The sequence below is a fragment of the Lissotriton vulgaris genome, chromosome 9, assembly GCF_964263255.1.
Source record: "Lissotriton vulgaris chromosome 9, aLisVul1.2, whole genome shotgun sequence".
Classification (NCBI taxonomy): Eukaryota; Metazoa; Chordata; class Amphibia; order Caudata; family Salamandridae; genus Lissotriton; species Lissotriton vulgaris.
This window is the reverse complement of record NC_141697.1, coordinates 874700293-874726360: the sequence shown is the minus strand read 5'-3', so window position 1 is coordinate 874726360 and position 26068 is coordinate 874700293. Positions and strand designations below refer to the sequence as shown.

At 49.1% G+C, this 26068-nt stretch overlaps 1 protein-coding gene across 1 annotated transcript in view; it reads right to left on the bottom strand.

Moving 5' to 3' along the window:
* Window positions 1–1693: 1693 nt before the first annotated feature.
* The window catches only part of CCDC97 (coiled-coil domain containing 97), a 92029-nt gene continuing 67654 nt past the window's right edge, over window positions 1694–26068 (bottom strand). Inside the window, exon 5 of the mRNA XM_086938625.1 lies at window positions 1694–2282. Coding sequence (XP_086794751.1) covers window positions 2159–2282 — 124 coding nt within the window. The 3' untranslated portion in view covers window positions 1694–2158. The remainder of the gene's footprint in view (window positions 2283–26068) is intronic.

The window sequence follows — 26068 nt, the reverse complement described above, 5'->3', positions numbered from 1 at the left end:
TAAATGGTCAGATGGCATGATGGACTCATTTCAGAGATATCATGATGTTTCCCTAAGTCAGGACAAAATGACAAATGACATGCTCGTGTTGGCTGGCACTATTAATTCATTTAAAATCCTGCTATTTCACTGAGCCAGTATGGAATGTCAACTGGTGAGGCAGAAAACAAGGTTCCTGATCGATTGAGCAACTGTGACAGAAAAGTTCAAACTGAATAAAAGAACAGGACCCTCTATACTATAATTTGGGACACCAAAGCAGCATAGGCACACAACAAATTATTAAGTATCACCTGTGTATCCACACAAAAACTGATCAAGCTCTGCTGAACACACCTGACAAAACGCAGAATATGCGCAGAAATCAGCCCTACAGACTCTGAAGAACTCACAAAAAAGTCTGAAAACAGAAAACATTTTGGTTAAATTGAAATCAATCGGTATGACCGAATAAAAAGAAACTGATGATGCGGGCATGACTGACGAATGCACTTGTACCGAAGGCATGGATATTTAACTCCGTTTTGCAGGCAAAAAACAATACTCAAAGAAACACTAGTGCACGTGGACAAATCTATAGGGAAAAATTCAGTATATACGTTTTCTTACAAAATCAAATGAAAGAACGGATGATTAAGAACCACTTTCAGTAAACAACTTTACTTTCAAACAGCTCCCTCCAGTCTTCTTTGGATTTGTGTTTTTGATGCGGATTTCAGGGTTCCCATTGAACAGCCAACATAACAGACTTACAAGTTGGACGGGCAAATGTGTCAGTATATAAATGCACATGAGGCAAGCAATACATTGAAAGCTCCACATTGGGCAAACAAAAGGTAGTGTCTGCATTCTAAAAACACTGCTGCCGATGGCAAGTGATTTGTGAGGAGTGTAGAGTTTCAAATAAAACAAATTTCTGCAGAGAAGATCAGCTAAACAGATTTACAGATAAGAATTTGATGTATGAAACACTTCTGTATTTCCAAGCTATGTGATTTTCAAAACCACAGTGTTTTCCCCTGCAATAGTGTTTTGTGATGCCTGAAACTCCTTTTGAGTGGTGTTGAAGAGTTTTTCTGACTCGCAAAAGGGTTTCTGCAATCCATTCAGAATCGAAATTAGTAGGGGCCGATGCAAAGGTATATATCAACAGAAAATGGCAGCGACCAATTGTTCAGTTACCAAGCGTCATCTTTGGGTGGTGACCAATTGCTTTCTCGTGGCTTCATGTGGAGCACAAATTGCTCCAGGGAACAACTACATGTTTACCCTGATGTCTTCCCTGCACACCAATATTTTTTGATGAAGCAGCACTTGTCTCGTTAAGGGGCACGGGCTGCTTAAAAAAAAAACCTGGAATGCAAAGGAACGACGTTCTGCCGTGTCTTGCAAAATGTGCCGTCTCATTAATATTCATGAGGGAGGAGTTTTTGCAACCATTAAGAAATATTAATTGTGCTATGCAACCGATTAGTACATCCGAAGCATTGCAAGGGCAGCTTGCAAACCAGTTGGTGTACAATTTGCATATCCTAGTTTGAGAACTTCCCACAGTATATCAAGAAGCAGTTCTTTGCATACATCGTTGGTGCGCAAAAATTTCCCACCAATTTTAAGTCTACCATAACCTAAAGGTTGTGTTCAACAACATACAGAAACAAGGCATAAAGTGTTCAAAGACCAAAAACACAAATACACTGTTGACCTGGTCTTGTTCTGGGGACCAGGATCAGCAATTGGCTTAGCCAAGATATTTATTTTACAAATACTTGGGGAGGTGGTACATTGACAAGCAGTCACATATTCTTATGTTAAAATGATTTGTTGACCCATATTATTTAGGTATCCACACCCATTGTTCTAGGTCTCAGAACGTCCTGTTTTCATCTGCTTTGTCTTAATCAGAGAAAATGCATGCACCTGGAAGGAATTACGCTGTGCATAGGGTTAAACAATAAACTGGGCAAATCAAAATCTTTTCAAAACAACTCTTGTGATTGAAAGCAACAACTCGACACAAGTAGAACTGCTTATTTCCTTCTAGCTTCCTAATTCAGTCTTTAGCTCTTCTCTGGAATATTGGAAATTAACTCTGAGTGGCACCAGCATCACTGGCATGGTGGTCGGGCACTTGAAGAGAGGAGTATAAACCTCCTTTTCACTTCCCCTCATCAGCTTCCATTTCCTCGATGTACTCGGGCTCTTCGTCATCAAAGTAACGCTCCTCTTCATCACGGGTCACAATCTCAAGGTTGTCAAAGTCCGGGTTATCATCCACTTCACTGTGGAGAAAAAACATCAAAGAAGTAATCCTCCACTTGTCAAAAAAGCATAATTTACCAGATAATACACCAAAAGAAGAGGGAAATTGATGTTGCACTCTTGCCTTGCCTCTGAAAAAAGTGATAGTCTAAACATACATGTTACAATTTATTAAAAAAGCTTAATGGACGTCCAATGGTTGTACATTACTTGAATTTGCAGGTGTGTAAATTACACAGGGAGAACTTTGGAAGGGAAACTAGTGCTTTACTCAGAGAAACATCGATTTCGTGGAGAGGCAAATGCAACGAAAATATGGTTTAGAACCACAAGTAGTAAGCACTGGAAATGAACCAAAAAGCTCTTTCCCACGCTTGACTGTCCACCAGATTTATATCCAACTTCGACAAGAGTGACAGGTGCATAAAACATACAACATTTCGCCAATGCAGGATATGGTAAGAAGGAGGGGCATGTAAAATAAAATATTTACAGTTAAGAAAATAAGGACCGTAAAAAACATAATGACATTTACTCATTCTTAAAAGTGTAACAAATGTGTTAAGTAAAGTGTACTTGTAACATTCTGAATATAGGAGCACACCTCCATAGAACTTTGATATAGCAAAACTGTTGAAAGTTACCCAAATTAGGACCAAACATTACACATTAAGTATTATACTCATCCTTTGAATCTTCCCCTTTAGTCAGAGTTCCTCCCTTTGCCCGTGACTAAGCTGCTTCTATTATCTCACTGGCATTGCCAGCATCTAGCTGCCTCTATACTAGAAACAGATCTTGACTTAGAGGGGCAAAAGCCATTATTTGTAAGGTGTCTAACGCAAGATTCCAATGTAAATTTATTTTGTGAAATTAATTTATATAACATACACATTAAATCATTACAATGAAATGTTAGGATGAAAATTCTAAACAAAGTCTTATCAAATAGATTCCCTCCATCAATGCTATTTGCTACACAAGTCTCAATTTGCAAAACGACATTTGTCACACAATTTTCACGAAATGTTCAATTTTCTAACGTGGCACATACACGGCATGTCCTTTTAAAAAACAATACAAGGAAATTGACATTGGCACTGGTCGTCCTTAGGTAATTAAAGATCATACAAATTGTAATCCAGAAAATGTGGTGTATATCATCGCATGTCCCTGTAAAGAACGCTATGTGAGGATGAAGACCTAGAAGATCAGTGAACATCGGAGAACTATCCGATGTAAGAAGAGTGCCACCCGCATGAAAAAATACTATCTGAAGAAACAACATACAAAGATATCACATGGGTAGTTCTGGAGATGGCATCCCCACGTCCCTTCTTCAATATAACACTCTGGACTGTTCCCATGAGGCACAGGGTCAAGACTGATTTGCATATGTCTGAACTGGTGTGATGAACTGAGATAAAGAACGATGATGGATTCAACAAAGATCTGAGACTGGGGGTGAGTGTCTGAAAAATTTCAGTGCTCCGTCCATCATCTCCTTTTGTTTGCATTGTAAATGACAATGCCTTTTATTTATGTGTTTAAAAAACCTGCAATAATAAAAGGCATTGCCACTTACAATACCAATAAGTTAGAGTTTCTAAAAGGCGAGACCTATTGCATTGCAAATGCTTGTTGTTTACAAGCGTACCATGCTTTGCATTAATTTTAATAGAGGCCACGCCCCTTTTTTTAGACGAGCCGTGTCTAAAGAAAGGCCCATGGCTGCTATTAAAGTTAAAGAGCTGTAGGGGGCACTTTCATAAAAAAAATGCAGTCAAGTTAATAAACACATGTTTTTTGTAAAAGCGTCTGTGAAAGTGCGCATGGTGCGCCGAGTGTTGCAGGAAAGCACGTCTTGCCTGCAGAAGGAGAAACGCATTAAAGAAAATAGTGCTTACAGACTAAATAAGACGTACTGTGTAACAGCCAAAGTTAAAGGGCCAGTACTCATGGGAGGTTACAAATGAAGACAAGGCGGTACTAAGGAGGGACTAACAAGCCTATTAAAGAATCAGAAGCCAGCATTTACGAAGGACAGTGACACAAGCCAATGACAAATATGGGCAGAGAGTGGGCAGGGCTTCAAGTCCATACTCCAATACAGCATGCCTCGCAGAGCAGCGCATGCGCTGCCCAGGCTCGGCCTAAAAACGACATCAAACTACCATCATGATTTGCCCAATAGGTGCACACGGGACCCCAATTCCCGGTGTGCTCATAGGAACGGCCGCATAATCACAAGCGACCGCCCGCTCGTCTATGTGTGTTTCCCTTGGGCCAGTTCTTAACTACCAGCAAGCCGCAATAGCAAGGCACCATCGGGAGTACCAAGACTCACGAATAGGTACTTTAATGAAGTAAGACAGAATGAGTGTGTGAACTTATTTAGCTGCAGTACTTGAAAGAGGATACTTGCAGATTGTTAGACGGACCGGGAGGGTCGGCCGAGTATAAGGGGAGAGGTCTCCGGGGAGAGCCGTCTCCAGCGATCGTACAGACAAGTAACTCCCCCCCCCACAGACGGACACCACACCAGGATAAGGTTCAACGATTCTTTATAAGCAATTCTTTAAGTACGGTAGAATGATACAAGGAGGTCTGGACTCAGGGATCCCCTCGGTTCTGGTCTCTGGATTGGGAAAAGGGGTAGCGGGACAGTCTTGTTACCAATAGATGAAGATAGCTCTCAATCCTCGAGCTCGGCGTTTCTAGATGATCGGGCCGCGGCGGAGCCAGCAGGTCCCGGGATGGACGAAGGAAGCGACGGTCCGCGGCAGAGCCAGCAGGTCCCGATGGAGATGGTAGTTACAAACGGTCCGCGGCCACGCCAGCAGGTCCCGACGACGATGAAGGCTTACGAAGGTTGCGGCAGCGCCAGCAGGCAGGACGATAGTTCGCAAGGCAGAGCTACGGCAGCGCCAATAGCCCGTCAAGGATGAGTTCTTCTCTGCGTCTCTCGACTCCAGGATACAACTGCCTTCCTGCTCGGGAGCTGCCCCAGTTATAGGGCTGGTGCCCTTTGATGTCCGGACCCTCGCACTTGGAGGTCGGGGGGTCCGGGATGAGGGAGTCCAGACACCCAGCAGGGGGGTGGAGCCAGCGCCCGGGGAGGTTGTGGGCGAGCGGTACCTGGCGGGGGAGAGCCATCGACACCTCTTTCTCCCATTGACCTGCCAAGTAGTCCGCTCACCTCCTGGGTGGATGGTGGTGCCGGGATGTCTGAGGCCTGGCCAGGCCCAGGGTTGGGGTCGATCGGGGGCCATGCGGCCTCGTGGTGGAGTGTCCAAGATGGCGCCCAGGCTGGGCGCGCGGGCTGGTAGTGGATCGGGCCCACGAGGTCGATATGTTCAGAGGCAAGGGTCCCGGAGGGGACGGAAAACGTGAAGTGGTGGTGTGTGACACTTGAGGGGCCGGGCTCGGGCCTGGTCGGGCAGAGGGGGAGCGGCCCTTCACGTGGCCTGTCCAACATGCGTCCCCCCCAGCTGAAGGCGGGGATAGTCACCCATCCGCTTGGGGACTCTCCTCGTCGAGGCGGAAAAAGCGGGACAGGCCATCCGCGTTGGCGTGATCTGGCCCAGGCCGGTGTTCAACAGTGAAGTCCATCCCTTGTAGGGAGATGGACCAACGTAGTAGTTTTGGGTTCTCCCCCCGCATCTGCATCAACCACTGCAGGGGTCGATGGTCGGTCTGCACCCGGAAGTGTGTGCCAAATAGGTAGGGCCGGAGCTTTTTGAGGGCCCATACCACAGCGAAGGCCTCCCTCTCGATGGTGCTCCAGCGTTGTTCTCGAGGTAGGAGTCGCCTGCTGATGAAGGCAACTGGCTGATCAAGGCCTTCGGTGTTCAATTGAGACAGGACCGCCCCAATGCCGTGGTCGGAGGCATCCGTCTGGACGACGAATTCCCGGCTGTAGTCGGGGGCCTGGAGCACAGGGGCGGAGCACATGGCGGCCTTCAGTTGTTCGAAGGCTGTTTGACAATCTGGGGTCCAGTTGACCTTCTTGGGTTGATTTTTGGACGTGAGTTCTGTGAGGGGCCCCACTATGGTACCATAGTCCTTCACGAACCGTCTGTAGTAGCCCGTGAGTCCCAGAAAGGCGCGTACCTCGGTCTGGGTGATGGGGGGCTGCCAGGACTGGATGGCGGCAATCTTGAGCTGCAGAGGGGCCACCAGGCCGCTTCCCACCTGGTGTCCAAGGTAGGTTACGGACCCCTGACCAATTTGGCATTTGCTGGCCTTGATCGTGAGGCCAGCTCGCTGAAGGGCCTGTAGTACCGCTCGGAGGTGGTGGAGGTGGTCGGACCAATGGTGGCTGTACACAGCGATGTCGTCTAGGTAGGCGGCGCTGAATCCTTCGAGCCCGGCCAAGACCTGATTGACGAGCCGCTGAAATGTTGCTGGAGCATTCTTCATGCCGAAGGGCATGACCTTGAAATGATAATGGCCATCAGGAGTGGAGAATGCAGATCGTTCTTGGGCCCTGGGTGTGAGGCCGATCTGCCAATAGCCCGCCGTCAGGTCGAAAATACTGAGGTAGCGGGCAGCTCCCATGCGGTCGATTAGCTCGTCTGCCCGGGGGATGGGGTGGGCGTCCGTTCTGGTGACCGCATTCAAGCCCCGGTAGTCGACGCAGAACCGGAGTTCCGGTGTGGTGCCGGGAGGGGCTGCTTTGGGGACCAGTACTACCGGGCTGGCCCAGGGGCTGTCTGAGGGCTCAATGACCCCGAGCGTGAGCATTTTGGTTACTTCTTCCTGGATGCAGGCCCGTACCCGATCTGGTACGCGGTAGGCCCGGTGGCGGATAGGGGGGCTGTCCCCCGTGTCCACGTCGTGCACACACCAGGAAGTGACACCTGGGGTGAGGGAAAACAGGCCGGCGAACTGCAACAGAAGGTCTCGACATTCTTGGCGTTGTTCCAGGGTGAGGGCCTCCGAGAGTCGGACCCCATCCACAGAGCCATCTTTCTCCCGAGTCCGTAGGAGGTCAGGGAGGGGTTCGGAGTCTTCTTCGGCTCCAATGTCTGTGGCCATCAGGAGGCTGAGTTCTGAACGTACAAAGTGGGGTTTCAGTCTATTAGCGTGGAGGACTCGGAGGGGGTTCCGTGAAGATTCCATGTCGATGAGATAGGTGACAGGACCCTTGCGCTCGACTACCTTGAAGGGCCCCGTCCACTTGTCTTGCAAGGCGCAGGGTTCGGTGGGGGACATCACCCATACCGGTTGTCCGGGTTCAAATTCGATGGAGGAGGCATTTTGGTCATACCACTTTTTCATGTCCTCTTGACTGGCCTCCAAGTTTGCTTTTGCCAGCTCTCTGAACCGTCGGGTCTGGCTGCGGAGGGTTAGGAGGTATTTGAAGACATCTGGAGGGTTCTTTAGAGGGGGCATTTCCCAGCCTTCCTTGACTAGACTGAGAGGCCCCCGTACGGGATGTCCATACAATAATTCAAATGGGCTGAAGCCGAGGGACTTCTGGGGGACCTCTCGATATGCGAAGAGGAGGCACGGCAGCAGCACATCCCACTGGCGACGGAGGGGCTCTTCCAACCCCCCAATCATCCCTTTGAGCGTGCGGTTGAACCGCTCAACGAGTCCGTTTCCTTGAGGGTGATAGGGGGTCGTGAATCGGTAGGTGACCCCACACTGTTGCCAGAGGGACTTCATATATTTAGAAATAAAGTTCGTGCCTCTGTCGCTGACGACTTCTCGGGGGAAGCCCACACGGGAGAAGATCCCCATCAGGGCCCGGCCGACTACCGGGGCTGTCACAGTTCGCAGGGGAACAGCCTCGGGGTAGCGGGTGGCGTGGTCCACCAGTACCAGGATGAACCGATGTCCTTGTTTTGTACGGGGGTCCAGGGGCCCCACAATGTCTATCCCGACCCTTTCGAACGGGGTGGTGACCACGGGAAATGGTTGCAGGGGGGCTTTTAGTTTGCGGCCGCTCTTTCCACTGGCTTGGCACGTGGGGCAAGATCGGCAATGCTGGAGTACATCATTCCTCATTTTGGGCCAGAAGAAGTGGGTCACTAGGCGGCTGTAGGTTTTATCCTGACCCAGGTGTCCAGCCAGGGGGACATCGTGGGCCAGGTTTAGCAAGAAGTCTCTAAAACGGAGGGGCACCACTAGCACTCGGCTGGCCCCCAGCTCCGCGATCCTTTGCTCACTGTATAGCAGATCATTGTCCCAGTAAATCCAATGTGTTCCGGAGGTATCCCCTGCGCTCTGGGCGAGGGCTTGTTGGCGGAGTCCCTCGAGGGAGGGACAGGTCTTCTGCTCTTGGCGAAATTGCTCCTGTGTGGGCCCCCCCTCTTGATGCCACTGGTCGAGGCCAGCGAGGTCCGGGGGTTGAGCTGGTTCTGGGGGGACGGCACGGTCGGTGTCTTCGACTGGGGTGACCGGGGGAGGAGGCGCCGGCCATTCGGGTTCCTCCGGTCGGGGATTGGCACGGGTGGCCATGGACCGGGTGGTGACGCACGCCCAGTCCGGGATGCCTAACATCCCCAGGTGTTCTCTTCGTTCTACGGCTGCCCACGGGGAGCTTTCAAGGTCATTTCCCAGGAGGCAGTCTACGGGGGCATCATCCCGGACCGTCACTTTCAACATGCCGGAGACCCCTCCCCATTCGAAAGGGACGCAGGCCATCCGGCATAGACTCTCCGAGTTATCGGCTGAACGGACAGGGCAGAGAATGTTTGGTAGGAACTGTTCTGGGGTCACCAGGTGACAGCGGACGGCTGTTACACTGGCCCCGGTGTCACGGAGGGCTTCGGCCTGGCGTCCATTGATGCTCACCCATTGGCTGTATTTCCGGGTGTTAGCGGGTAGGGGGACCCGCGGGACCATGTCTTTCCCCCCCTAAGCATGCTAGAGCCATGGCGGCTGGCTCCCATTCTTGATGCTCTTGTTCATATTCTTCCTGCTCCTCGGAGATCTGTTCTTCCCCCAGGGCAGCAGCGGCCACTTGGCGGGGTCTTGGGCTCTGGTACTGTGGGCAATTTGGGTCGTTTGCATAGTGGCCGACTCGTTGGCATCGGTGACACGTGACATTGGCTCTGTATCCCGGTCGCGCCGGGGTGCTGCCCCGGTTGGCCGGGGGGGTGGTGCTGGTAGCGGGGGCGACCGGAGCGTTGTCTCTTCCTCGTCCTTGGCCCCCTCCTCCTCCTCGGGGACGGTGCTGACCGTTGTTGTTCCGGTTCTGTTCATAGGATCCATTTCGTCCCACTCTGGTGATTTCCCACCGGTCAGCCTCGGCTGCGAGCTGCCGTGGATCAGTCAATTTGCTGTCGAGGAGGTGCTGCCGGAGCTCAATGAAGCAATTGTTTGATAGATGCTCCCACACCATGAGATTGAATAGTTGTTCGTAAGTTGTGACATTGCTTCCTTTGATCCAGCCCTCGAAGGCTCGGCTAAAATAGTTCACGTAGTCCACCCAAGTTGTACCCGGGATGCGGGTGCAGTCTCGGAACCTCTGACGGTACATCTCGGGTGTGAGCCCATAGCGGGTGAGGAGGGCAGCTTTCATGTGGTCATAGGAGGTCATCTGGTGGTCCGGGAGCTGTAGCAGGGCATCGCGGCCCTCATTGAGGAATCTCCCCCATAGACCGGCTCCCCAGTCGCTTCGATCGATCCGGTGGGCGGTCATAGCGATTTCGTAGGCCTTGAACCATTGCTGGATGTCGTCCTCTCGGAAGTATTCTCGAACGACATCCTTGGGGATGTGTACCTTCTTATCTGTTGTCCCTGGGGTGTGGGGTTGCTCGGGCACCCCTAATTCTTTATTCTGCTTGCGTAAGTCTAACTCAGCTAATTTGCACTCGTGTTCATATGCCAGTCTTTTTTCCTCGAGCTCCCTTTGTCTCTGTTTTTCCTCTCTTTCTTCTCGGAGACGCAGGTGTTCTAAGCTTAGTTTTTGTTCGGCCAACTTAAGTTCAACATCCATTTTGAGCCGGGCCATTTCTAGTTCATGTAGTCGTGTTTTTTCTCGTTCCTGGATCTCGTCTTGCGAGAGACCCGTTCTTCGCTCCTCGGGGGCCGTGGTGTTTTTTTCTACTGCTGCGATGTTTTGGTCGGTGGTTCCGACGGCCCCGGTTTCTGCCCAGGACTCTAGGGCATGCTTGAAATCCTCTTTGGTACTTAGACCGGTGGTAGCGATACCTAGTTCGATGCAGAATTGTTTTAATTCACGATGGTTGTACTCGTCCAATTTCTCCATCTGAAATTTCTCGGTGGATCCGCTTTCTTTCGTTGTTATCGTGATTTCGTCGTGGGGTGAGCTACCTTCTGTACGATTATGCGGTGATTCGGATCGCGCCGCTGGCCACCAATGTTAGACGGACCGGGAGGGTCGGCCGAGTATAAGGGGAGAGGTCTCCGGGGAGAGCCGTCTCCAGCGATCGTACAGACAAGTAACTTCCCCCCCCACAGACGGACACCACACCAGGATAAGGTTCAACGATTCTTTATAAGCAATTCTTTAAGTACGGTAGAATGATACAAGGAGGTCTGGACTCAGGGGTCCCCTCGGTTCTGGTCTCTGGATTGGGAAAAGGGGTAGCGGGACAGTCTTGTTACCAATAGATGAAGATAGCTCTCAATCCTCGAGCTCGGCGTTTCTAGATGATCGGGCCGCGGCGGAGCCAGCAGGTCCCGGGATGGACGAAGGAAGCGACGGTCCGCGGCGGAGCCAGCAGGTCCCGATGGAGATGGTAGTTACAAACGGTCCGCGGCCACGCCAGCAGGTCCCGACGACGATGAAGGCTTACGAAGGTTGCGGCAGCGCCAGCAGGCAGGACGATAGTTCGCAAGGCAGAGCTACGGCAGCGCCAATAGCCCGTCAAGGATGAGTTCTTCTCTGCGTCTCTCGACTCCAGGATACAACTGCCTTCCTGCTCGGGAGCTGCCCCAGTTATAGGGCTGGTGCCCTTTGATGTCCGGACCCTCGCACTTGGAGGTCGGGGGGTCCGGGATGAGGGAGTCCAGACACCCAGCAGGGGGGTGGAGCCAGCGCCCGGGGAGGTTGTGGGCGAGCGGTACCTGGCGGGGGAGAGCCATCGACACCTCTTTCTCCCATTGACCTGCCAAGTAGTCCGCTCACCTCCTGGGCGGATGGTGGTGCCGGGATGTCTGAGGCCTGGCCAGGCCCAGGGTTGGGGTCGATCGGGGGCCATGCGGCCTCGTGGTGGAGTGTCCAAGATGGCGCCCAGGCTGGGCGCGCGGGCTGGTAGTGGATCGGGCCCACGAGGTCGATATGTTCAGAGGCAAGGGTCCCGGAGGGGACGGAAAACGTGAAGTGGTGGTGTGTGACACTTGAGGGGCCGGGCTCGGGCCTGGTCGGGCAGAGGGGGAGCGGCCCTTCACGTGGCCTGTCCAACACAGATATTAAAAATCATGTATAGTGCAACAATTTTGGGGACTTTTACGATGTCGCTCAAAGGCTTTACGACCGACATAGTCAGTTTAAATTCCAGCCGTCAGATTATGATATAGCCAGTCGGAATTGAAACTGGCCGGTCATTCAGGCTGGCTTCCGGTGGCCTGTCAGCCAGTCGGAATCGGCCCATAATCTATAGGGACAGCGGTTTACGCTGTCTGGATTACGATGCATGGTTTCTGGTAGGGTTTCCATGATGGCCTTTCAGACATAGACCCTGTTGGAAAGTGTGTTGGGGACCGAGAGGGCGCCCCCCTGTTAATTCCTGCACCTTGTGGCCGGCACTTTGAGGTGCCTGCCACGGGGTGCAGGGATTAACACAATCACCCATTTCTCTATGGAAGCTTGTGTTACGGCCACTTTACGGTCATAACACAAGCTCCCATAGAGAAATGGGAGAATGGAACCGCATATTTAGAAGGTTTGGACCGCTGACTGACATCGTAATAGGCCCAAGAGTTTCATGTGACTACATGTAGACCCTAGCACTTCACACATAGATATAGTTGGTCAATTTAACCTACTCCAATATCTTATCTTTGTTTTTAATATTGTCCAGTACCTTCAGATTAAAGTTTTATTGAAGTTATACTGCGCCAATTTTTAACATCACTTTTTGACCACACTCAACAAATCAACCCGCTCCACTCTAACTCAGGTGTCACAGCACACCCGGACGGCATTCAGCTTTCCGGGTGGGACCCCTATGATGAAGCATGTCACCAACTAGGTTGGTGAGTGAGGGGTCTTTTAAAACAAGGAACATTTTCCTTGTGCCTTCATCCTTTCCCCCATCTCCATTGTAACCATTACCCGGTTCACTGGTGATACTCCTCACTCTTTTGTTTACATACTACAAGCCTCCCCTCATCCCAGTCCTTCATGAAGTTTATCTGTCCCAAAATTAAGGTAACATTTAGAATGTGGTCAAGTGTGTGAATAAAAGCACAGTTTGTCACCTTGTGAATGAATGAAATAAACATGTATAGAGCGCATAGCTACCCTAAGGCATCCCAGCGCTATCTGCGAATGTGGACCTAGAGGCCAGCTCTGCTAAGTGGTAAGTTAAAGTTAAAATAGCCAGGTTTTAAGTTAAGTTGTTTCCTGAAAGACAGGTGGTTGGTTTCCTGTCGAAAGTCAAGGGGGAGGGTGTTCCACAATTTAGCTACCCTATAAGCGAAGGAGGGGCTACCACTTCTTGCTCTCCTTATGTTTGGAACCGTTGCAAGCAGCATGTTCGATAAACGAAGGCTTCTGTTTGGCTGATATCGGATGATCAGGGGCTCAATGATTACCAGTACCCTTCCCTGAAAGGACTTATGGGCAATACAAAGCGCCTTGAATGTGATCCTTTCTGATATTGGCAGCCAGTATAAAGTCAGTGCGGGTTTGGCTGATTGCCTATGGGAGAGACCCAGAAGCAGACGAGCTGCACAATTCTGAGTGATCTGAAGTCTGTTTATCGTGACCTTCGGGGCTCCCAGGTATAGTGCATTTCCATAGTCCATTCGTGAAAGAATGAGAGCCTGGATCATTATCCTTCTTGCCAAGAACAGGAGAAGGGGGAGAACTCTACGAAGCATCCTCATGATGCCATAGCATGTTGCTGACAGTTTGTCTGTTTGGTATCCAAAAGTCAGTGAGCGGTCCAGCCACATATCCAGAATTGTAATCTGATTTTTCTCCGGTAGGGTGGGCCAAAACATTTTGGCCATAGTGGCCCTATGCTAGAGATAGGAGAGTTGCCTAGGAGCATGAATTAGGTTTTATCCCCGTTCAATTTTAAACAGGAGAACGGAAATCACCAGCAGGTTTTGTCTGTTTTTAAACACTATATGTCCCAATTGTTGGGGTCTGCACAACGTTCAGCAAATGTGTATACATTACTAATGTCTTTATAGGAGCCTATCATTGACCGTCACAGCCATTAGTAGTTTAAAATGGACATACAGGATCCTAGTCCTGAAGAAAGCCATGGATCCACCTGCGCGTTCTTGTTGGGCTGAAACATGTCGATCTAGAGAGGACACAAGTTGCATAATTGTGCCTCAAGTGTCCAATGGTTGTATGGCGTTCTATCGCATTCTGTTGTAGCGCTTGCCTTTACCACACATGCATTATAACGTGAATGGCATTACAACGCAAACCTTTACCACACATATTTTTTCAATGAATATGGCTTTAACATGCATGCTTTTACAACAAACTTTGTTGTAAAAGCATGTTTGATAAATGCATATGCGTGGTAAATGTTTCATTAAACTCTACCTGAAGCCCTAATCCAGGTCCCTAGCGCCCCCTTTCCCCTGCCCTATACCCTAAAACACTACCACAAGGCAACTCCCACAGGCCACCAGCACTTCTCCTGCCCAAAACTCTAAAACCCTACCCCTGAGTGACACCCCGTGGCCCCAGCCCTTTCCCTTACCTAAACCCTAAAACACTACCCATGCGCAACCCCCGTGCCCCAGCCCTTTTCCTACCCTAAACCCTAAAACACTGTCCCTGCATGACCTCCCTTGCCCACTGAGACCCTAAAATGGTAGTCCTCCTGCCCCAAGCCCAACCACCTTACCTCTCTCCTGATGGTTCATGCGGTGCAGGCAGCTCATCTGTGGGGGGTGGTGCATGCCATTGTGAGGAAGTGGAAGAGAGTCTGTTTCCAAGATTATGCCTATAGTTTTTTACTCCACATATGCTTTCACCATACATACCTCTACAACAAAATTCGTTGTGAAGGCATGCGTGGTAAAGCATATATGTAGTAAAAAAATTCATAGTAAAGCCTATGCGTTGTAACGATGGACGCATTGTAAAGCTTGCTCTGCTATAGCATGCGTGGAAAATGCTGCGTTATAATGACTGTTTCCCGTGTTCAATAATTATTTTAAGCACCTCCACAGCACCCATTAATAAATGACAGAGTTTAAAACACGCGTAGGTGGTTGGAGTTTTTACCTATTAGGATCTCCCACTCCTCATGAACATCCCTGAACAGTCCCTCTATAACCAACAAGGGCTGCCTGCCACTAGAGCATTCTATGGGAACGCAAGATGGCCAATGGTGAAGCATGACACCCAAAGGGTGTGTGAGGCCATCTTGTTCATTGGGGCACAAAACATCCTAAAATGAGTAAGAAGGCTCATTAATATGGGTGTCTGGTTCTCATATTTTGAAGGCCGGTCCTGGGTATTTTTGCTTTATTGTGGTTATGTTATTATAAGGGAGGGTTACCCATACAGTTTTTCTCGCTCATTCTCTCAGCCCTCCAAATAAGAAGGTTTTTGTGTATGTTGTTATATTCAACTTTCCACAGTTCAAAATATTTTCAATTTGATAAACTCCCTGGTACCATTAGTTAAATTGCTATGTTTCGGTTAGTTGCCTCGCCATGTCATCTCACATTGTACACAATGCAAAATCCTCCAGAATGGATCTAGATTAGCTAAAAGAACTAAACCCTCTTTTTCAACCTTCGAACTTCCATCCTGTTCTTCATACACTGGTCAACTCTGACATTGACTGAAGGAACAACACCCTTGTGTGAGGAATTAAAGCCAACCTAAAACTACTCAAACATATTTTGCATTCTGTATTTAGACCTGTCTTGGGAAAAAAACTGACCACATTATTCCCATTCTGACAGTATTGCATAGTTCCCACTTCAGGCGAGAATGAAATTCAAACTATCATGGATTTTTTTCAAAATCCTGAGCCTCGAAAAACATGGACAAATCAGCATCTCCCAGAAAATAGCAGACAGCAAAAAAATCCCTCAGAAGCAAAAACACATTTGCAACTCGAGAGGAAAAATCTAAGCAGCCATTTGCAACAGTTCAGTTATTCTCAGGAGTGGCGTCCAGGGTATGAAATACTTTGGATAAAAGCGGAGATGCATCAAGAACGTGTCTCAGAAAAATCAATTTTAATTAACATATTTGTACTATTATTAAACTAGTATTGCTAATCTTTCTTTCTTCACTGTACTTCTCATTTCACTTTCCCTTCCAACTGCCTGCAATTCTTTGCAATTATACCCTTTCTCCTCTACTCTCCTATCCTTCCCCATATGATTTTGGTCCTTGTTTTTCAACCCCCTCTCATTCCTCTACACACTTTAACTCATCTTTTCTTATTTTATCTTCTTGCCTCTGCCAAGCTGGAGATGTCCACTGGCTGACTTATTTAGGCCTGTATCTCTTAAAAGGTGCATAGCCAACATCCTTCTTATTTTTGCTTTATGTATTCCTAGTAAAGGGATCTACCATTTCTATGTGCAGCTATTTATACTTAATCAAAATGTAAAATAAATAAATATGTAAAAGGTCTGACAGACGGTTGGGGTGCTTAGGTGGCTCTGTCACGTCTCCCTGGAAACGAGCTGCGGTTGCTGGAAATGTCTGATCAGCCACAACCCAAATACAAATCTTGAAGTCACCTTTGCCCTGTGTGCCTGTCACTGTGCTGCAATACTGTGCTACGTGGTGAGCCTACACACACCTCTTAAAATTTGATAATAAGCAGATCCCCCAGTTTGTAGCTCTAGGGAGACAAAAAGAGATTATGTTTTAAAATGTTGTAGGACTTGGATTTCTAAATCCCAGCTCCCCAGCAAGTAGTTAGACTCCGCGCACTGTGACGTTGAACATGTACTATTTTTATTGCCCAGCCTATGTAAAACTGAGATAGACCCGGATTAAGACAATTTGTATCACTCTAGGTGCGAGACACTGTAAAGCTGCCTACCGAATCCTTCGGACAGCCACCAGCCCCTTTATAGTCTCAGTTGCTATCTATTCTGAGTCTGGCTATTAAGGAAGAGATCGGGTATTCGGTTATGACCTAAGAACACACTACTCTCAATTAAATGTCCTGCCTTTTTAATTGGTGTTTAAACCTTTTTATGCCTTTATGGCCTAAAATAATACAGATGAACTTATGATGCACTTTATTCAACAAACAGTTTTTATGGCTCACTTGGCCCATGTATTATCAAAACTGTGATTTTAGATGTCATGCAAAAATATGTTTTACACTTGTCTTGTACTCATTGTCTTCTGAAAGTTTTTATTGTTAAGTTTTTTAAGAACTATTATAATAACTTTTTTCTCGATATATGATATGTTTTTATATGCTTTCTTGGCTAGTTCTCAATATAAAATGACTTACTTATATTACTTACTTACTACACGAGTTCTTTTTTTAGGTATAAGAATTTATATTTATTTTAATAGTAAAGGTTTCTGATTCCAGGATCCTTTTTGAGCAGGGTGAATATAAAATTAAAGAAAAGCAGCATCTTGATAAAAACATTACAATAAAATAAAATAAATATACACCTCCTTAGAAGGGGTGAGACGTAAGAGTAATGATTTACATACAAAAGAGGAAAAAAACAGAGGTTGTGCGGGTAAAGGGTTAAAATAAAGTTAAACATGGTGAGATTTCAGAGCTGTAAATGAGAACCATTCCCTTTAAGTGTCCCGAGTGGCCCCCACTTAAGGCTGAGCCCGTTTTAGGTCGAGCCTAGCGCAGCGCGCATGCGCTGCGCTAGGAAAACGGCCTCTTGGAATCTCTCTGGACTTATCACAAGCTTGTGACTTTTTTACCAGCATTATTTCTATTTGGCTTTGCATGTGTCTTTCTAAAAAGACAGCACGCAATTGGGCAAAGGCGGTGCATGTCCCACTTTCCCCAGAAAATGTATCCGACCGCGGCCTACAGCTTGCAGGAGCGAGCACTGGCGCCATCTGTTCAGTATCATGTTTCTAATTAGCGCCGTCGCCACGCGGCCGCGATTGTTTGTTTTTCTCTACGTCATCCAAATAGTTTATTTCGAGTAAAACAGTCATCCAAACTGTTGTTTCAACACTAGCACATGATCATTACCGCTTGAAGAATTTTCGAGTGGCTGCATTTGTAAAGTGTAAAATAAATGTGACTACAGTAACACATTAAAACAGCCCTGCAAAGACACCACCATAATCTTTACATACACCCAGAATACATCTGAAGCCCTCCTGCCTTTGCAAAACGTTTCTAAGACTATCGCCTAGGAGGCTATTAGTAGCCTAACGGCTAGAGCAGTCGACTGGAGAACTGGGTTCGAGTCTCGGCAGAGAAGCTCATCATCCAGTGATTCTATGCAAATCAATTGATCTCCCCGTGCCTCCGGCTGCGCTGGTTTGTTTTTTTGTACGTCACCCAAATAGTTTATTGAGGGTAAACAGTCATCCAAACGGCGATTTCAACCCCAGCACGTGATCATCATTTTGAGTGGCTGAAAGTATAAAATAAATACCGTAAAACGTTAAAACAGCGCTACAAAGACACCACCGTAATCTTTACATAAGCCTCCAGAATTCACCTGTAGCCCTCCTGACAATGTAATTTTTGGTTTAAAAATTGCACTGCAGGGTGCGTGCAAACTACTGCCAATTTAATTTGCAACCCTATTATTAGTATTGTTCATAGGTACCCTGCAGTTTAGTGGTACACAATAACACTTTAAATAAGTATTTCTCAATGCAGGTCTACAATATGCCAAATAAATGTGTTAAAGCTTCCACACACAATAATGTCAAGCATAACTAAAAACTTATAAGGTACCAAAGGCGAGACCTATTGGCTATGCCAATGCTTGTTTTTTTTTTTACCACTGGTGTCCCAGGCCACCGATTCTACTGCTCTCCAGTTACATAACCAAGTTACTGCCTTTGGACATTTAATTCTCTCTGGAAAGTAATGCAATTAGTTACGGCTTACTCTAGAAAGTGGTAGGGCAAAACACTCAAATACATTAGGGCACAGAAAGTAACAGTCAACAAATTGTATTTACATGTAGGTAGAAAGAGATGTTAATATGCACAGAAAACCAGAACTTTTGCACAATAAATCTAGAACATATATACTATGGGACTAAGCTTTAGCTACAGCTACAAATTTAAGAAAGTGTTGAGTCTCTGGCTGTCAGAAAACGTTTCCCCATAACAGATTAAAATGTGTTTGAACACCACATCTCCACCCATTTTGAGCATATGCATATGCTCGTCTCTCTTTTCTTAAACTTCCTCTATACTCTCTTCCGCCCTTCCAATTAAGTTTAAAATGTTTTATCTAGGTTTATTCGAGCTACCTTTGACAAATGTCAGTATCACCCAAACAAACGTCTGCAATACTCTCTTCCAACCTTCAAATTAGGTTGAAAATCTTTTAATCTAGCTTTAGTCAAACTACCCTCGATAAATTTAATCAACTATTTATTAGCTTCTCCCTGCTGGCTTCCCTTTCCTCTCTGTAGTCTCCTTTGTTTCTATGTACAGTTTTAAGGTTTCGCCTGCACATCGCTTGTGCTGTAAACTTAAAAGGGCTTCTTACTATAAACTTAAAAGGGCTTCTTACTATAAACTTAAAAGGGCTTCTCACTGGTTCCTGTGCGTGCCACTTACCATTCTTCCATTTCTATTGGCTGTAGCATATTTTCCTGCATTTACCAATGCTCGGTCCTTAACTGCTTCTCTTATCAGTTTCCAGTCGTCGACATATTGTTAACATCCACTTTGGTGGAAATATATTTTCGTAACGTTTGCCTTTTACTCTTGCCGCATATTTATATAACAATTAATCACCTGCGAGATTTCGTGATTTGCATAAAATCATAGGATGTTGCGTGATGCCGCCGAGACTCGAACAGGGATCCCCAGCTCCCGAGTCAAAAGCTCTGGCTGCTGCGCCACATCCTCTCCACGCCCGTGTTAAATGCCAAGGCGCGCTTTCCTTCTCCCGGACGATGATTCATGAAAACAGCTCTTTATTCACTAAATAGGTGATACTGATATGTTACCAATGCTTGCTAAATATGCCCATGCTTATACCCACTACCTTCTCAATCTAGAATGTGTGTTTTTGAGATAAATTCCTGGCCGTAAACTCCAATCAACTTCATGTTGTAATTTTTGCTTTTGCTTAGTTTTCATGCCGTATCTCGTGGCAGTCTTGAGCGCCGTCTTCAGGGGACACATGGAATGCACACCGTGGCATTCAATGCGAGCTCATGACTACCGCGCCGGGACATATTATGGTTGGAATAGGCGGGAATCCTCAGACTGTGATGGGCAATGCAAATGCTACTTACCAGTATGCATCTGTTCTTGGCATGTAGGGCTGCTGACATTCATATCTGTGCATAGTCCGCCACCTAGTGTTGGGTCCGGATGATTGCACATTGTTGTCCTGGAAGAGTCTTCGAAGTATCACGAGATAGGTGGCTCCTCCCCTGGACTACAGTGCGCATGGGCATCGCCTCCATCCCCAGATTGTTTTTAGCCATAGGCAGAGATGGAGTGAAGAAGTGAGTGATGACCATGCTATGAGCATATGTTTGTATATGAATACATACTGCAGCTGCTACAGGCGCCGGGGAGGAGGGTGGGCGATATGAATGTCAGCAGCCCTACATGCCAAGAACAGATGCATACTGGTAAGTAGCATTTGCAGTTCGAGGCATGTGGGCTGCTGAATTCATATCTGTGCATAGAATACATAGCAGTCCCTCCATTAGCGGCGGCCGCCCGTGCCAGCTGCAGCAGTCTGAAAAAGCGTTTTTAGAACAGCCTGACCAACAGCTGCCTGTTGTTTTGAATGCACGTCTACACAGTAGTGCTTAGTGAAAGTATGAGTGGTAGACCATGTGGCTGCTCTACAGATGTCTTCTAAGGGAATGTTACCTAAGAACGCCATAGAGGCCCCCAACTTCCTAGTGGAGTGGGCCCTCGGTGGTATAGTGAGTGCGCTTTGCTTTAGCGTAGCAGATCTGAATGCACTTTACTATCCATCTAGCTATTCCTGCTTTGGAGATTGCATTTCCCTTGTGTTGTGTGGCAAAAGCAACAAAAAGTTGTTTGGTTTTGCGGAAATCTTTTGTCCTGTCCACATAATACATCAAGGCTCTCTTCACATCAAGGGTGTGGAGCATCCGCTCCGCCAGCGTCTCTGGGTTTTGGAAGAACACCGGCAATTCAATAGTCTGGTTTATGTGAAACTGCGAGACCACTTTGGGTAAGAACTTAGGGTTAGTGCGGAGCACCACCCTGTTGGCATGTACCTGGAAGAAGGGTTCTTGGATGGTGAGCGCCTGCAGTTCGCTAACCCTCCGTAGCGATGTGATTGCTACCAAGAACGCCACCTTCCAGGTCAGAAACTGCAGCTCGCAAGAGTGTAGTGGCTCAAAGGGAGGACCCATCAGCCTTGTAAGAACCACATTGAGGTTCCATTCCGGAGCTGGTGGAGTCCTTGGTGGAATGACTCTTTTGAGGCCTTCCAGAAAAGCCTTGATAGCAGGGACCTTAAAGAGTGACAGGTGTTGCCTATTTTGGAGGTATGCTGCCATAGCCGACAGGTGAATGCGGATGGAAGAGTAAGCTAGATTACACCGATACAGGTGAAAGAGGTAACATATAATGTTTTGAATGGAAGCGTCTAGCGGGTCAATGCTGTGCTCCCCACAGTAGACGACAAACCTCTTCCATTTAGCCGCATAACAAGCTCTAGTAGTGGGCTTTCTCGCCTCCCGAATGATGTCCATGCAATCGGGAGGAAGATTGAGGTAGCCAAACTCTAGGACTTCAGGAGCCAGATCGCCAGGTTGAGCTGTTGCGGATCTGGGTGCTGAATGTCGCCATGGCTCTGCGTCAAAAGGCTGGGAGTGAGATGAAGCCTTTGATGCGGTACCACGGAGAGTTCCAGAAACGTGGTGTACCATGGTTGGCGAGCCCACGTTGGAGCAACCAGGATGAGCGTCATCGAGTGTTGCCTGAGCTTGCGTGCCACCAGCGGTATCAGAGGTGCTGGGGGAAAAGCGTACGCAAATCTGCCTGACCAGTTCATCCACATCGCATTGCCCTGTGATTGGGGGTGTGGGAACCTGGCGGCGAAGCTTTGGCATTTTGCGTTCTCCTTTGTGGCGAACAGGTCTATCTCTGGATGACCCCACCTTTGGAAGTACGGTTGGAGTACTGATGGATGTAACTCCCACTCGTGCATCTGATGGCTGTGTCTGCTGAGCAGATCCGCCATCTGGTTGTCCTTGCCTGGGAGATGTTCTGCCATGAGGAAGATGTTCCTCTGAATGGCCCACTTCCACATGCTCTGAGCCAGATGAGACAGCTGTGGAGAGTGTGTTCCCCCCTGCTTCTGGATGTAGTACATGGCCGTCATGTTGTCCGTCCGGATCAACACGACCTTGTTGCACAGATGTACTTTGAACGCCTTTAAGGCCATGAAGATTGCCATCAATTCCAACACATTGATGTGCATCTGCCTTTGCTGAAGTGTCCATAGTCCCTGCACCGTGTAATGGAGTACATGCGCTCCCCATCCCTGGAGAGAGGCGTCCGTTGTCAGGATGATCTGTGGGACAGGCTCTTGGAATGGTCGGCCCTTGCAAAGGTTCAGTGGATTCCACCAATGCAGAGAGTTGTACGCCCGACCGCTCACCAACACTAGGTCTGTCAGTTGCCCATGAGCCTGAGTCCACTGACGTGCCAGGCACTCCTGAAGCGGACGCATATGTAGTCTCGCGTGCGGGACAATGGAGATGCAGGAGGCCATCATGCCTATCAGCTGCATGAATACCTTCGCTGGAAGCGAGGTTTGGGGTCTGAATCTTTGGATCAGCGCCTGGATACTGGCGATTCTCACTGAACTCGGCTGCGCAGTGGCTGCCAGAGTGTCGATTGTCGCGCCCAGATACTGTCGCACGTGGGCGGGCTGGAGATGGGACTTTTGGTAGTTCAGAGAGAATCCCAGATCGTGCAGGAGGTGAATGGTGCGTGACACGTGGTCTACGCACTGCTGTTCCGTCTTTGCCTGAATAAGCCAGTCGTCTAGGTATGGAAAGACATGGACGTGCTGGCGACGGAGATGCGCTGCTACAGTCGCTAGGCATTTGGTGAAAACTCGTGGTGCCGTGGTGACCCCGAACGGCAGGACTCTGAACTGGTAATGCTGGTCTAAGATCTTGAATCTGAGATACTTCCTGTGTGATGGATGCAGGGGAATATGGAAATAGGCATCCTTCAGATCCAGCGTTGCTAGGAAGTCCCCTCGTTGAAGCAGGGGAAGCACCTGCTGCAATGTGAGCATATGGAAGTGCTCTGAGTTGATGTACCAGTTCAGGGGCCTGAGGTCCAGGATCGGCCTGAGTGATCCGTCCTTTTTGGGGATTAGAAAATACAGGGAGTAAACCCCTGTTCCCCGTTCTTGCAATGGAACGAGCTCTATCGCCCCTTTTTGCAGCATGATTAGTACTTCTTGCTGCAACAAGGTCAAGTGCTCTTCGGACATAGCACGGCCTCTTGGCGGTATGTCCGGTGGAATGGACGTAAGTTCTAGACAGTACCCGTACTGGATAAGGGACCTCACCCACCTGTCCGTGGTGATGGACCTCCACGCCGGCAGGAACTGCTGTAGTCGCCCCCCGACAGGTGTCGTGTGATCGGGGGGAAGTGACAAGACGTCACTGCTTGTTGGAGGCGGTGGACCTGGAGGCATTGTTTCCACGTCCTCTGCCTTTGATATTATTGCCCCTGTAGCCACCCCTGCCCTTGTTGTTGTTATACGAGGACTGGGTGTTACCCTTGTAATATTGCGTGGGCTGGGATGCCTGGCCTCTTGAGGTGCCTCCTGAATTGGAGCGGCGAAAGGAACCACCCCGAAACTGCTGACTTTGTAAAGCCCCCATAGACTTGGCAGTTTCGGTATCTTTCTTCATTTTTTCTAGGGAGGCATCCACCTCAGGGCCGAACAGATGGTCAGGATTCACCGGTTGACCCAGTAATGTGGTTTGTATATCGGGCTTGAACCCGGAAATTCGAAGCCAGGCATGGCGTCTAAGTAACACGCTTGTATTGATAGCCCTGGAGGCAGTGTCTGCTACATCTAGGGCACATTTGATGGATGCATTAGTAATGAGTTTACCCTCCTGAATGAGCATCTCCCCTGCCTCTTAGTAGTGGTCAGGCAAGTGTTGTAGGATGGCCTCTAAAGTGTCATAATGGGCCCTATCATAACGTGCAAGCAGGGCTTGGGTGTTAGAGATCCTCCAGATGTTTGCTGCCTGTGCAGCAATGCGTTTGCCTGATGCCTCAAAGATTTTTGACTCTTTGTCTGGGGGAGGAGCATCACCAGTAGACTGCGAATTCGCCCTCTTTCGTGCGTTGGACACCACCAGGGAGTCCAATGGCAAATGTCCCTTAATATACGTGGGATCCGTGGGCGCCGCCTTATACTTCCTGTCGATGCGAGGATTGACCACCCGCGCCCGGGTGGGCTCCTTGAATACCTCCTGTGCATGCTTCAGCACCCCTTTGAGCATAGGTAGCGTCTTGACTTGCTTCTCGGCTACCGAGAAGGTGTCGACTAAGAAGTCCGCATCCACAGGGTCTGAGTGCAGTTCGACGTCATGGTTCGCTGCAGCTCTCTCTATTAATGCATTAAACGCCGCCGAGTCCTCCGTCGGGGACGTCTTCGCGGCGAAAAGTTGAGTGTCCTGGCCTGACTGCAGGTCATCCGTGTCGCCTCCTGCCGTCCAGGGCACCTGCTCCTCTTCCGGATCCGAGTACGCCGGATAGTTGTACTCGTCGTACTCCTCGTCCACATCAGGCACTGGGGAATGGGCCGGCGAGCGTTCCATGGCTTGTGGAGACAGAGGTTCCATCAGAGCCGGAGAGTCCGCAGAGTACTTTTTGCTCTTAAGTGGAATCCTAAAAGGTTCCAAAGGCGGCTCCGACGTAATCTTTCGCTTGAGGAGCGACAATTTTCCGGTGTTGGCGTCGATGGTCACCTCTCGACGTTCCCCCACCGCGAGCGGCTGGAGCCGAAGCTTCGACACCACCAAGGCAGCTTTCGGCGTCAACACTTCCTGAGAATGTCCGCCCTGCTTAGGCGCGAAGGCCTTCGGCGCCGACTTGGGAGGAAGGGTAAAACGGATGGGCGTTTGTTCCCTGGCAGGCTTCGGCGCCGGCCTAGGCACGACAGTGTCCTGGCTGGGAACCACAGTGGCCTGTTGGATCCGCTTCAAGGATTCTCCCACCTTCTTTGTAAGGGATGCCGAGGGCTGAACCATCTCGAGCGACTCTTCGTCTCCGAGAGCCCGGTCGCCGGCAGACCTCTTCTTCGGTGCCGACGCCCCCTGGCCTGTCGCCCCATCGGCGTGACGCTTCTTCGAAGCCGTTTTCGGGTCCGCGACCCCTTTCGGTGCCGACGCGGCCGCGTCGGAAGTCTTCACCTTCGGTGCCGACCCAGAGGACTTCGGGTCGGCCATTTTGGCGCGGCTCTTGTGGTCGGCCATCTTGGCGTGGCTCTTCGAGTCGGCCATTTTGGGTTTCGTGGAAGTTGACGCCTCCAGAACCTTCTTTACCAACGCCAGTTTCGGTTTCGGTTTCGCATCCGAGGGTGCGGGACCGGTTGGCTTCACTTTCGTTTTCTTGCCAGAAATGTCCGTGACCGGGCCCGGAGGCGGGGACGTAGGACTTAAAGTAAGATCTCGGGTAAGGCCCGAAGGCGATCCCTCGACCTGGGCCGTATGACGGGGGGAAACCCCGGAGTCCGGTTGGGGATGCTCTTCCTCTGAGCTATCTCCCATCGTGGCACAAATCAGTTCGTCGTCCCCTACCTCACCGGAGACTTCGTCGCAGGCCTCCTCGTCCGCGTCGTAGGTCTCTTCCTCGGACGCGGGGCCAGAGTCCGACTCTTGCACGTCGTCCTCCTCCTCGATCGATTCCTGAAAGATGTCATCAGGTGGGGGTGCCGAAGCCGACAACTGTGCCTGGAGTCGATTAGCACGGCGAATCTTCAAAGTTTTCTTACTCCTAAACTTTAAACACGCCATGCAGGTGTCTTCACGGTGATCCGGTGACAAGCATGTGTTGCACACGGGGTGCACGTCGAGGTGCGAATATTTCGAGTGACATAGCGGACACTTCTTGAATGGAGTCCGCTCCATAGCAAATGCGGTAGTGTAGGCCCGTCCGCGTCGAAGCACGTGGAAGGGCAGTAGGAGATTGGAGCTGAGAGTCAGTAAGAGAACCCGAACGCAACTATACCGACGCCCAGCCTAAAGACCTTTTGGTCTCAAGTATAATCGAACAACTATCGGTTCCGAAGGAGGGAACCGAAAACACATCCGAACCCTATGGCGGAAAAAAACAATCTGGGGATGGAGGCGATGCCCATGCGCACTGTAGTCCAGGGGAGGAGCCACCTATCTCGTGATACTTCGAAGACTCTTCCAGGACAACAATGTGCAATCATCCGGACCCAACACTAGGTGGCGGACTATGCACAGATATGAATTCAGCAGCCCA